At 45.6% G+C, this 13,612-nt stretch overlaps 1 protein-coding gene across 1 annotated transcript in view; it reads right to left on the bottom strand.

Moving 5' to 3' along the window:
• Dstyk (dual serine/threonine and tyrosine protein kinase) overlaps positions 1–13,612 on the bottom strand; it is a 48,385-nt gene that overhangs the window by 25,779 nt on the left and 8,994 nt on the right. Inside the window, exon 2 of the mRNA XM_028876538.2 lies at positions 5,025–5,413. Within this exon, the coding sequence (XP_028732371.1) occupies positions 5,025–5,413 (389 nt within the window). The remainder of the gene's footprint in view (positions 1–5,024; positions 5,414–13,612) is intronic.

Here is a 13,612-nt window from a genome sequence, read left to right on the forward strand (position 1 = left end):
GAACCTTCTGCCTACTGACAAGCCTGCCAGCCTCCTGAGACTGGATAGAGAAAGACTCCCTCCCCACACTAGCCTTTCCTCAGAGGGAGACATACCAGGGTTTGAAGCAGGGAAAACCAGTATTGTGCAGGATAGCAGTAGCAAAGGGAGAAGATGGAAGAGGAAGATTAGGACTTTGAACTGTCAGCCCCCAAGAGCTAGCTTGGAGGGCAAAGGCAAATGAAGAGTGAGCTGAGAAGAGACAGTGTCCTATCAAGTGTTACTTAAGAGCCACTGTGGAACAAATAAACCCCTTAGGACTTCTCTTCCGTTTTCAGTTTTTTTGAGACAAGGTCTCTCTACATTGCCATAGATGTCCTAGAACACATATATATACCAGACTGGCTTCGAACTCACAGAGATCCACCTGCCTCTGCCTCCCAAGTGCTAGGATTAGATGAGGGTGCCACCATACCTGACCCAGGATTGTTTTCTTGAGGCAGGATTTCATATATCTCAGGTGGTCTCAAACTCTCTATGTAGCTAAAGATGGCCCTGAACTTCTGATCCCCCTGCCTCTACCTTCAGAGTGCTGGAATTACAGGTATGACCCACCATGCCTCATTGAGAATGAGGTGGACTGCAGGGTTCTGTGCATGCTAGACAGGTGCTCCACTGTCTTAGTTAGGGTACAATCAAACGCCATGGCCAAGAGCAAGTGGGCGAAGAAAGGGTTTATTCGGCTTAAACTTCAACATAGCTGTTCATCCTCAAAGGAAGTCAGGGCAGGAACTCAAACAGGGCAGGAACCTGGAGGCAGAAGCTGAAGCAGAGGCCATGGAGGGGAGCTGCTTACTGGCTTGCTTCCCCTGGCTTGCTCAGCCTTCGTTCTTATAGAACCCAGGACCACCAGCCCAGGGGTGGCACCACTGACAATGAGCCGAGCACCCCCACACCCATCAATCACTAAGAAAATGTCCCTCAGGCTTGTCTGCAGCCTGATCTTATGGAGGCATTTTCTTAATTGAGGCTCCTCCTCTCTGATGATTCTAATGTGTCAAATTGACATAAAACTATTCAGAGCATCTACCAACTGAGTTTCATCCTTAGCCCCTAGTTAAGAATTTAACACAAAAATTCCCAGCTAGAGGTTTGGTTCAGTGATAGAACTCATGATGGTATACACAAGGCCTTGAGTTCAATACCCAGCACCAAAGAAAACATTCACCTTTAAACCACACATCTACTTAGTATGTCTATTCACCTATTCTAGATGGTCCTGATTTTCTCTGGCAGACAGTGTAAGCAGGATGGCTGCATTTCACTATACATGTAGTGTGTATACTAGGGGGAAGCTAAGATTGTTAGGCAAAAACCACATGCTTACTGTCTCCAAGGTATTTATGATTCAGTGTTGGACTGAACTTCTTATATCCTGCCCAACACATCATTTCAGTTTCCCTTTCTTGCCCCATAAAATAATCCGTTCTTTCCATCAAAGAGCTCTCTAAAATATCACTCTTTACTTCTCTCCTTGGGATATTCTAACCTACCCTTATTTATTTTCTCCTGGAAAACCACCTGGACCTAATTCCATGCATTCTTTCCTCCCAACAGCATCTTGCCCTAGTTTTCTTTTCTACTTCTGACCTGTCAACTCTTACCCTTTCATCTATTCTACATCCTATAGACGGTGTGGCATCTGACTAAAGGTAGTATGCTGGCTGTCCTGTGTCAACTTGACACACAGACTCCAGTTACCTGAAAGGGGGAACTTCGGTTGAGAAGCTGCCTCTATAGAACCCAGCAATAAGGCACCCTCTCAATTAGTGATCAATGGGGGAGGGCCCAGTGCATTGTGGGTGGTGCCACCCCTGGGCTGGTGGTCCTGGGGTTTATAAGAAGTCAGGCTGAGCAAGCCAGGGGAACAAGCCAGTAAGCAGCACCCCTCCATGGCCTCTGCATCAGCTCCTGCCTTCAGGTTCCTTCCCTGTTTGAGTTCCTGTACTGACTTCTTTTGACGATGAACCGTGATTGGAAGTATAAGCCAAATAAACCCTTTCTTCTCCAATTTGCTTATTGGTCATGGTGTTTCATCATAGCAATAGAAACCCTAACTAAGGCAGGCAACATACAATGTTTGCTTTATTAGGCACCAGAATAAATGCCAATAACTAGCCAGAACATGAGAGAAGCTAGTTTCCTAGCAACAATCTTAGGAAATTTCAGGGTTAAATTTTTGCATAAATTTTTTGTTCTCTTTTGATCCTTTGTGGGACTGGATTTTGAAAACACTGACTGCTAAAATATAATTAAAAATCAGTATATGTATTAAAAACAAGTTATTCCCACTGATGTCTAGTTGAGGGTTATAAAGAGAAAAATCAACACTGTAGCTGGTTAATTAAAAATACTTGCCAAATAAAAAAGATAGACCTTGTCTGGAAATATTAGTCTTCCTCTGTTCTCTGAAATATCTCACCAGGATCGTTATGAGCCAATAACCAGCCAGCTGTGTGGCAGGCTAGTTGCAGGTGACATGTACATTTCCGAAAGGGCCAAGAAGCACCTGTCAGGATAAACAGGCTACTGATTAAGGCAGAACAACACAGCTGGCTGTGATGGCTCATATTTGGAGTCCCAGCATGTGGTAGGCTAAGGCAGAATCATAAGTTCAAGGCCAGCTTGTGCAAAATAAGTAACATTTATGTTAATGATGATGATGATGATGGAGGAGGGGAAGAGGATGAGGAGGAGGGTGAAGAACAGGAGGAGGGGAGGAGAAAAAGAGGAAGAACAACAACCTCAGAGCAACCAAAATTATGTAACGGCCACAGTAAAGGAAGCACTGCTGAGGCTGAGGGAATCCTCTCAGGCTGAGCAAATCGAATCTTTACAGAAGAAACGCACGCACGCACGCACGCACGCACGCACACACACACCCACTCCCAGCAGACTGTACAAGTGTGAGGCAGACCACTGCTCCATTAGCACTGTAAGAGGAGATTTTAAAAGGGGTGGAGAGATGCAGATGCCAGAAAGTGGGGGTAGGGAGGGGAGGCACGTTTGCATATAAAATACTTTGTATGAGGAATTAGAAATGGACTGCCAACTGAGGAAAGAGCCACATTTGAACACTAAAGAAGGTCTCAAACACGAATGGCCTAACAGTGTTCCTCCTATTAAAGTATAAACCAGGAATCTCAGGGCTTATGAGCCAGACTAACAAGTTGGAAATACCATGCAGTGTGAGCTCATATAAGTTGGTCTATTTTGGAATATGCTGAAAATGGAAGGTTATGAGGACTTTAACGTATCAGAAAAATAACCATTGTATAAGAGGGCAGGGAAAATTCTGCCTTGATAGTTTGACAACTCAAAGGAACGTCCATTTCCCCTAATTCAATTTTGGTTTCCTTCAGCTAAATGTTTCCTTTCTTTGCCACCCCCCTCTCCAAATCAAACAGAAGCATGAACTCATTGATCCTAAATATAACTGGAGCTGACAAAGTATCTTTTTCACGGTCATGAGCACTCTCCAGGTAGCTGTGACCTGCTCCCGGCAGTGAGTTCAGCATCCCTGATCACTCAACAGATGAAAGCCTGTGGTGAGAGAGTGGTAGCCAAACCCACAGAGGCCACAAAGCCCCCAGCATCACAGGAAGCTAAGCTTAGAATCCTTGGAGTCTGCTCCCAGCTCCACATCAGAGGACTGGAGAAGAAAGCAAATCTGGAGAAACTGCTTGAGGGAAATCTCATCAGCCACAGGAAAGAGCTTCTAAGGAAGAGTGATCATCTTCATTTTAACCGTGCAAAGAAAAGGCCGCTCTGGTATTGTTATTCCAGTACCCTCCTCAATTATAATCCTGGTGTGTGTGTGTGTGTGTGTATGTGTGTGTGTGTGATGATTGATGAGCACCTGACATAGTGCTCTGGCTTCTACACACACACACACACACACACACACACACACACACACACACACAATTAAATAAATAAAAACAAATAAAACCCTAGAAATTTAAATCAAATTGGGTTTCTCTGTAGCTCAGCAGTAGAGTGCCTGAAATCAGGAAGTCCACCACTAAAAGTGAACTGAGAGAAAATGGGGATTGTTCCATATCCCACTCCAGCACATAAAGCTGTAAGAAACATGTAGAAGGAAACGAGATCACAGTCACTGACAGAGAGACCAGCTGTCTTAGAAGAGCGGTAGACAGAGAGGTACTAACAAAGACCGAGGCACTCTCCCAAGTGGGCCAAACTAGCCCGTCCTGTCAGGCACAGCCATGTGAGGTGAAGAGCCCTGCATGTTGAGCACTATCATGCTCTTCTAATCCTGCCTGCCTGGCCCCAATACCATATCCTTCCCCAACCCCTATTTCCACCTAGTCATGGCCTAGTCCTAGCTATCTAGTAGCAGATGAAGGCCAGAAAAAGAGGAGGCCTTCTTGTGCGGAGGTAGGAATGATGGAGAGGCAACATGACAGACAGGAGATGCCACAGCACCTATGCTTTCTTGGGGACTTTACATATAGAGAAGCCAAGGTATTCTTCAGATGACAGGGAGGCTTTGTTCCCTTAGATTGAATCAGACCTGGGTTCCTTATAAGGTCGGGGAAATGAACTGCCCCACTCAGTAAATTAACAGCTAGCGCTGTGGAGAAAGCAATAAATTTTTTCACATGGTCTCAGTTCTACTAAGAATATTAATTATTCATCATATCACTGTCCCCTTAGAAAGAGATGCTAAAAACAGTTCTAGAAACAAAAAGGGCCTTCTAACTTTGGTAACTACTCTGTAAGATCTTGTCAAGATGCAGCAATCACATACCCCTTCCTGTCTGCCAGATATAAGCATTCCCCAGAGCCTACAGTATGATGAGCAGAGGCAGGCACGAAGCTGCTCCAGCCTGCCCAGTCAGCCTCGTGGATTACATTCCTCCCAGTCTCTGTTCCTTTCAGAGCCCAGAATACACAGCACCAGACTACTTTTCTAAAGTCAGAGAAGAAGCTGGCACAGACACACAGTGGAAGGCTGGTACCTGTAGGAGAGCGTGGTTCATGGTCACCTCCAGTTCTGCTAAAACATGAGCAGCATCCTCGCTGTCTTCCTGAACCTCCAAGTCCTCCTCAGGGATGGTCTCCCAGTTGTTCTGGTGGGCAGCCAGCGTGTGCACTAGCTCATACTGACCAGGGAGCGCCAGGCTGACCCGGGTCTGGGTCCCGTAGGTGAAGCGGAGGCGCCGGAGCTTACAGCTCTCGTCACTGTCCAGCTTGATGGTGGGGAGCACCTGCACCCCCAACAGCAGGTTCAACAGCTGGCACTTGGCATTACAGTCCTGGCCGAGGATCAATATACAGGGAAGGCAGTCCACAACCTGCTGGAGATACTTCTCTTCCTTAGGTGGGAAGGAAATGCAGCTCAGCGGGCCTGGGTGGGGAATGGGGAGAGTGGAGGAAAAAGAAGTAGATAAAGTGAGGGGAGGAGAGACTCACCCAGAACGGCGCAGTCCCAGAGGGAAAATTTCCAGGAAACTTTTGGTTAAAGGAGGTACCTCGAAAATGCACCAGTCAGAAAATGTTCTTCAAACGTCAGGTAATCACCTGACCAGCTCATCACGGGAAACGAAAGGTGACAGTGACCTGACAGTCCCTCCTCTTTCTTCCATACAGTGGAGGGACAGCTTCCAAGGAGTCCCTCACAAACACAAGAGTACTAAATGGCAATAACTGGGGTCTGAGTCCAAGCAGAAACTGTATCTAAGTGAATCAAAATGAAAACCTTCCTTCTGACAGAAGGTGGAATACTTGAATGCACAGCCCTTTTAAATCCCTACCTTATGCAGTTTTAGCTTGTGCTCCTCATTTAAACTTATTTTATGCCTAAATGCTGATAAACACACAAATGGAGGGGAGGTAAAGACCTCTGCAAGATGGCATGAGCTCTAACGCGTTTTCCAGTCCATCACCCTGATAGCTGACGACGGCACCCCAGCTGCCAAGTCTTCTTGAGATACTGGATGTTTAATTGCAATCTCTACTCCTAATCAACTCATACTCTTTCTGTTGATGGCTGACAAGACCATGAGTAAGACAAAGGGACAGAACTGCCCAGCAGGATCAAATCTAGGCAAATCTAAGAGATGTGATCTCAAAAATAATCTCCTTTGCGGATACCATCGTCAACCTAAAGGGTTCACTTCCTCAAACAGATTTCCTAATGTTATACAGACCAGAAAGCTTAAAAACCTGCTTGGGAAAGAATATGGAACTGGTTCCTGAAATGTTCAAGAAAGAACTCACTCATTCTCAAAAAGGTTCAGCAGTGGGGTCTCCAGCCATCTAAGATTCAGGAGAGCCAATCTCTGAGCCAAACACACACGTCATAATTGAAGGTTAAGGTGGTAGGTAACACTGAGATACTATTTGCCTTAGTCAGCTAACAACATTATTATATCAAACCACTTGTGGAATTGTTTTGTTCATGAGGTGAGAGGCTTGACTCACTGAAAAGGTAGCTCTTCAGAACGTACCTGCCTCACGCTCCCTCATCTTCCCCAGAGAGATTCAAGAGGGCTGTCCTCCCTAAGTACCTCTCTGCATTCATTATGGTCCTCTGTTTCATATGTCTAGCTACAAGTGCAGCACCATGGCCTCAGCCTCTACAGCAGCAACACTAGAAATGGGAACCTACTCTCTGAAAGTCTAGAAAGCATTTCCCGAGTGCCTGTTGTGTGGCAGCTGTCTAAGCAGCACAAGAGTGACCAACACCAGGTTACTCACGGCTCTAATCGCTGGCCTGCGCTCTAAACCAGGAAGGAACAAACAATGGTCTGTGTGACTACTCGGCAAAGAACAACGAGCAAGTCCGAGTCCTGTGTCCCTCTGTTCACTCTAGTCTGGAATATACACCATACAGCAGAGGTTCTCCTATTAATAACTGTTTCTAGGGATCAAAGCTTGAAGAACCTTCCTATTTCTCTGCATCCTGAGCACTAACACAAGGACTGTGAAAGGACTGTAATTGAAAATTACATATTTGTTCTGTGTAAGAATTCATCAGATGGGAAGCAATGGCTATAGAAGTGAGTCTACTACATCTGCAAAGCACAGTGTCATGAAGAAGAGTTTCAAGAGAGCCGTCATTCCTAAAGTGCTCCCTCCTTACACAGTGAGGAGCTGTGAAGAAAACAGAGCCCTGAATGTGAAGGGAAGATGTCAGCTGGCCTGCCTTCCCTCTCACCTCCATGTCCCAGAGTCCCACCTAAATGACCGTCCCCACTGGCAGCCTCGACTCACTATCACAAAGGTAGTTTGTAAGGAAAACAAACGGCAGCCCTCAGTAAGTTCTGCCACTGCTGCTGCTCTAGCAGTGTGGGAAATGAAGAAACCCCAGCCTCTTTCAGGACAACAGCTCTGAAAGTAGCAGCAGCAGCAGCAGCAGAGCCAATAAAGCATGCTGCATCAGCCAAAGCCACAGAGACACACCCCATTAGTCACCTGACCCAAATCATCACCTTCCCAGGCTCCATCTCTCCTACAAAAACAGTCTGCAGAAACGAGCTGCTCCAGTCAAAGCAGCCAAAACGAGTGCAATGGCAAGGGTGCTGAGGTGGGGCCTAGTTCTGCTGCCCGTTTCCAGGCACTCTGCCAGGATTCCATGTGCAGCCTACTGAGCCGGGAAGGCCTTTACCAAGAGCATTGCTCTCTCGTTTTCCAGTGTATCACTCTCCAAGCCCTCGTCTTCTCCCATGAGCTTTTTCACTGATCCCCAACATGTCCCTAAGATTTGAATAAGTGCACGAGAGAAGTGAAGGCCAAAGCAGATGGGATGCTCTTCCTTCCCTGGGCACCTTCGTGACAAGGAGCCCAGCTGGCGATGGGAACAGCCCAGAGGTGATTTTCTGATCCTGCCAGTCTGCTGGCCCTTTCTGATCCTTGCACTGCTCATGAACTGACAGAGTTAGACCATCTTTAACACTCTTTCCGGTTCTAAATTCTCATTTTAACTGGTCTGGTTGTTGGCAATGCTATTCTGAGATAGGGTCTTACTATGTAGACCTGGCTAGCTTGGGTACTAAGTAGATACGGCTGGCCTGAAACTCAGAGATCCACCCTCTGATTCCTAAAGGTGTGTGTCACCACGCCTGGCTGTTTTTATTTTTAAGTTGTTCATGAATTTAATTAGGCAAGCTCCTCCTGAACTGCTATTAAGTCGTCCTGATCAAAGGTGACTAGACTAGCCAAGGGCTCTAAGGATCTACAGTGCAGTCTTGGCAAGCTCTGAAGAAGAGCGGAGAAGCTGTGTCTGACACTGGAGGAGGGAGGAAAGCTGCCTCTGAGCCGCAGCAGCCTCCGCCTCGCAGACAGTTAAAGGACTGGGGAGCTAATCGGGTTTCCTCTGGTAATTAATACAGCAGTATCTGCATATGGGCTGCCAGAAGGGAACAGCGGGGCTTCTCAGCTGGCGCACATTAACCCTGCCAACTCTGACTGCAGGAAAATTCAAATCCAATTGTCCTGAACGCAAACCAAGGCTTTATCTCTCCGTCTTTCTTCATGGTGGTTGTTCTTAAACACAGTTATCTTGACTGAACTTCCTTCTGACAAGGTTTCAAGTTAGGAGAAGAAGCGCAAACAAAGGAGCAAGCCACCGTATTTACCGTTCTAGATAGTATTTTGATCCCTTTCTATACACTGACCTCTGTTTGCCTCAACTCAATGTTCTTGATTCTACCAGATAATTTCTGTCCTCCTTTACAAATCAGAAAATAGGCTTTAAAAAAATCAAAAGCAGTCCAGGTTTCTCCACTTATCTAAGGAGCTAAAACAGTTATGCAGAGCTGTACCTTGCTCTCGGCAGTGACCCTAGGCAATGACCCACCATGCCACTTCCCAAGCCAGGGCTGAATATACAACATTTAGTAATTATAGGACTTCAATTTAAAACAAACTGATACAGTCGCTATGAATGTTACTCTAGACCATGAGGAATAAAGCCCTGGGAGAAAACAGAGACCGGCCAGGCACGGCGGCTCACACTGTAACCCCAGCACTAGAAAGCAGAGGCAGCAAGGCCAGGAGTCTGAGCCAACCTGGGCATAATGTATAAAAAACAAACAGGCCAGAGAGGTGATAGCTCAGTGGGTAAGAAGAGCACTGCCCACTCTTCCGGAGGACCTGAGTTCAGTTCCCATCCTTCACGTCAAACAGCTCAGTCCCCTGCAATCCCAGCTCCAGGGATCCAAAGCTCTCTCCTGGCCTCTGCGGGTACCTGACATTCTGGGCTTGCGCAGCATGCACATGAATCAAAGTAAACCTTTTTTTTTTAATTGTTTTTTGTGGGTTTTTTTTTTTTTTTTTTTTTTTTGGCTGGGGGTGGGGTGGGTGTTTTTTCCAAGACTTGTCTATGTAGCTCTGGCTGTCCTGGAACTCACTATGTGGACCAGACTGGCCTTGAACTCACAAAGATCCACCGGTGTCTGCCTCCATGTGTGTTAAGATTAAAGACCTGAGCCACAATGGCTGGTCAAAGGGAGTAAATCTTTACAATAAATAAATAAACAGAATTACTTTTGATTGCTACACACTCAAAAACACTAGTTATTCTACGTATTTTTGGAATTCCTTCTCTAAAAGGAGCTATATAGGTGCCTTTCTATGAAGTTCTCAATGCTCTTCCCATCAGCCAGGATACATTACTGTTTGGATTTGAAGACTCCTAAAAGGAGAAGGCATATTATGTCACCAGTGCCCTGTTAGGATACACTAAATACTGGGTTGGATTTGCAGAAATGGCAGGTGGGCTTGGATCCATACACTTGCATTCCTGCTTGTTTCCCATCCCAATCAGTCATCCATACTCACAGTGAGCGAAGGCCAAGGGAACATCAGCCTACGGTACTATCTGGAGTAAGTGTGACTCTGCTCCTTACCTTTTCATACTACTGCAGCTTACTGGGATCCGGAAAACAGACTGCCAAAAGTATGGCACTTTGGCACGCTGAATACTTCGAGTTAAAGTCTGGAAGGGCTCTGAAATAAAGTCTCTCTCCTGATCTTCTGCCTGCCAGTGTTCTACCCTCCTCCAAACTAATCCACAGAATTCAGAATTTTCTTCCTGAAGGTGGACATGGAAACTGGAAATCCTCCATCCCAAGCCAGCCATAAAGGCTGGAAATTCACTCCTTTTTTCTTTTGAGACAGGCTCCGTGTAGCCCAGGCTGGCCCTGAGTGAGTGCTGGGATTACTGATGGGCCACCATACTTCATTTGTCGTCTCTAGATTTCAGCCGTGTCTTGCTGCAGAGAGAGATGAAGGCTACAGAAGTGGCCCAGGAAACAGGACAGACAGGCCATGCTGGGCCTCCCCACTATTAGATGATACCTCAGCTCGTGCCATTCTATACAGCCATCCCTCTTCACCAGACCTAAGCACGATGACCACTTTCCCCGGATTTGGAGGTCATCATTTAAGAAGCTCCGAGCACATAAAACTTCAATCCATCACTGTGCTTTGCTCATTAAGCTGGTTTTGCTACAGGAGATTGGGTTTCGACCTGGAGATGGAAAAAGAACCACACCTCAAGAGTGACCGACAAGGACTTCAGAGTTCATCCAGGTCTTAACTCAGCTGGTGCCCAAGCACATTTCCTTCTTTTGGCTTTTTGTTTGTTTGAGGCAGGGTCTCATTCTGTAGCTTAGGCTAGCTTCAAATTTATAATCCCCCTGCCTCTACCTTCCTACAGTTGGGATTGCAAGTGTATGCCACCACATTCATCCCTCAGGTGTTTGCTTGTTTGTTTATCTCATTTTTAACTTAACTTCTCTATATACTATGATTTTGTGGCAAGCTACTATAAGTCCTGTCTAAAAGCAAATAAAAAAATAGATTCTATAGTTAACTGAAAGGAACTGTGACACAAACATACATTTCCAAAATAAGTAGTGAAATTTACTTCACTTTAGCTCTATGTGCCAAGAGTAAAGGGAAGGATCAATCTACGCTGAAAAAGAAACGCTACAGTCTTCTGCTACAATCAATTCTATTACAAGTTTTGAAGTATTGAACTTGGAACAAAATTCCCATGAGCTTAGAGAAAAAGTTTCTGGATAAGAAACATATTTACCATTTCCAAAGAACTCTCTGAGCATCCACTAAATATAAAAGATTCTGAATAATACAGGAGACACATGACTTAAGAAAACACATGTTCTTATTGCAAGCTCAAGTCCAGCTGAAGGAGTGGTGTTTTGTTTTGTTTTGTTTGTTTGTCTGTTTTCTCTTTGGGGGGCAAAAATCACACACAGATGGAGGCTTTTTCTTACTTATGAATGCTGGGGCTTAGCTTGGCTTGTTTCTAGCCAACTTTCCTTAATTTAAATTATCCCGTCTACCATTTGCCTCTGGGCTTTTCCCATTCTCTTACTTCTGTAAATCTTACTCTTACTCCGTGGCTTGCTGGTTGTGTAGCTGAGTGGCTGGCCCCTGATGTCCTCCCCTTCTCTGGCTCCTTCTCTTTCCAGATTTTTCCCTCTATACATTCTCTTTGCCTGCCAGCCCCACCTTTCCTTTCTCCTGCCTTGCTATTGACCGTTCAGATCTTTATTAGACCATCAGGTGTTTTAGACAGGCACAGTAACACAGCTTCACAGAGTTAAACAAATGCAACATAAACAAAAGTAACATGCTGTGGTGGTATTATGTTCCCCAAAATATTGTGTACCTTAATAAACTTATCTGGGGTCAGAGAACAGAAAAGCCACTAGTTAGGCAGTGATAGCACACACCTTTAATCCTAGCAGTCCAGAGACAGAAATCCCTCTGGATCTCTGTGAGTTCAAGGCCACATTGGAAACAGCCAAGCATGGTGACACACGCCTTTAATCCCAGAAAGCCAGCCTTTAATCCCAGAGAGTGGTGGTAGAAAGCAGAAAGATATATAAGGCGTGAGGAGCAGAAACTAGCAGCATTTGGCTGGTTAAGCATTTGGCTGGTTAAGCTTCAGGCTTTTAAGCAGCAGTTCAGGTGAGAGCCATGGGGATGAGGACACAGAAGCTTCCAGTCTGAGGAAACAGGACCAGCTGAGGATCCGGCGAGGTGAGATAGCTGTGGCTTGTTCTGTCTCTCTGATCTACCAGCATTGACCCCAATAACTGGCCTCGGGTTTGATTTTATTAATAAGAACTTTTAAGATTCATGCTACAACACGCCTTTAAAAAAATTCTACTACAATGGAGTATTGCTAAAGTTATTCTGTGTGGTAGCCCTGGGAAGACCTCCACATTTTAAAAATCACAAAGGTTGTCCTGGACTAGAAAAACAAGGGAGACCTCCCTAGAAACTGGTACCCCAGAGCCGTATGAAAAGATGAAGACATTCGGCAGTCTGCCAACAGTTCCTTCCTGAGTGAAAGTGCTCCTGGCACCATCACGGTGCACAGGGAACAGAAACACAACAGGCAGCTGAGGCTGTCATTAGGGATGCAGAAATGGAAGAAGCCATTCCTCAAAGGACGCCAGGCCTGTGCATCACACTCAAGTTCTGCCATTTGTAAGGAAGCAGATGAACCATTAGGAATGACTCAAAGGTGAGGATGTACCAAAAGACACTGGAACCAGACTAAGAAGGGTCTCACTAACCAAACCGGATAATTTAATCATAAAAAAAATACTAAAAGTTATGACCCACTCAAAAAAATCCCAAATCCAAGTCCACACTGATATAAATAAAGCAAGCTCTCTTTAGAACAGCAACAAGAAAGACAGAAAGAATGATGGCTATGAAAAGTACCACTGAGCAGTGAAGACCGTCAGTGGATGTTACTCTAGACGCTACTCTAGAGCAGTGGTTCCCAGCCTTCCTGATGCTGCAGCCCTTTAGTACAGTTCCTCATGTTGTGGTGACCCCCCCAACCATAAAAATATTTCATTGCTACTTCATAACTATAATTCTTCTACTGTTATGAACCATAATGTAAATATCTGTGTTTTCCAACCGTCTTCAGAGACCCCTGTGAAAGGGTTATTAAACCCCCCCCCCAATGAGGCCAAGACCCACAGGTTGAGAACCACTGGTCTAGAGGAAAAGGGTTTTGAGGAACAAGTTTTCGGTAAAATCTGAGAACACATTCCCCTAAGAGACTGAGCAAGAGCAAAGAGAAATGGTGAAGTTAAAGTGGAGTTGGCTAGAGGACACCCACCTAGTGACCACTTAACACCTCCAGTCAGGCAGGGCAGCCTGTGCTCTGTCAGGTGGCATGGGAATGTCATTTTGCTCCATGACCGAGTCCAGTCATCACAATGGCATGCGGATCCAGATCGGTCATTCTACACAAGGTAAGGCCTATTCTTGTAACTTGGCACAGATACAGGTGTCAAGGAAAGGGCAAGGAAACTGCTCCTAAGGGAGTCTGAAGAGGTGTGACAACCAAATGCAACATGCGTTCAAGGGAAATGCCGGGGACATGTGTCGGGACAGTCAGCAAGCTCGAATGTGGCCAAAGACGGGATGGCAGTGAATTCATACTGACTTCCTGATTCGGCGAGCTGCATGATGATATGTGGAATCATGTCCTTGTCTGGGGAACTGCACACTGCAGTGTTTAGAGATGAGACAACTTGTCTGCATC

Source organism: Peromyscus leucopus, chromosome 15 (genome assembly GCF_004664715.2).
Source record: "Peromyscus leucopus breed LL Stock chromosome 15, UCI_PerLeu_2.1, whole genome shotgun sequence".
Lineage (NCBI taxonomy): Eukaryota > Metazoa > Chordata > Mammalia > Rodentia > Cricetidae > Peromyscus > Peromyscus leucopus.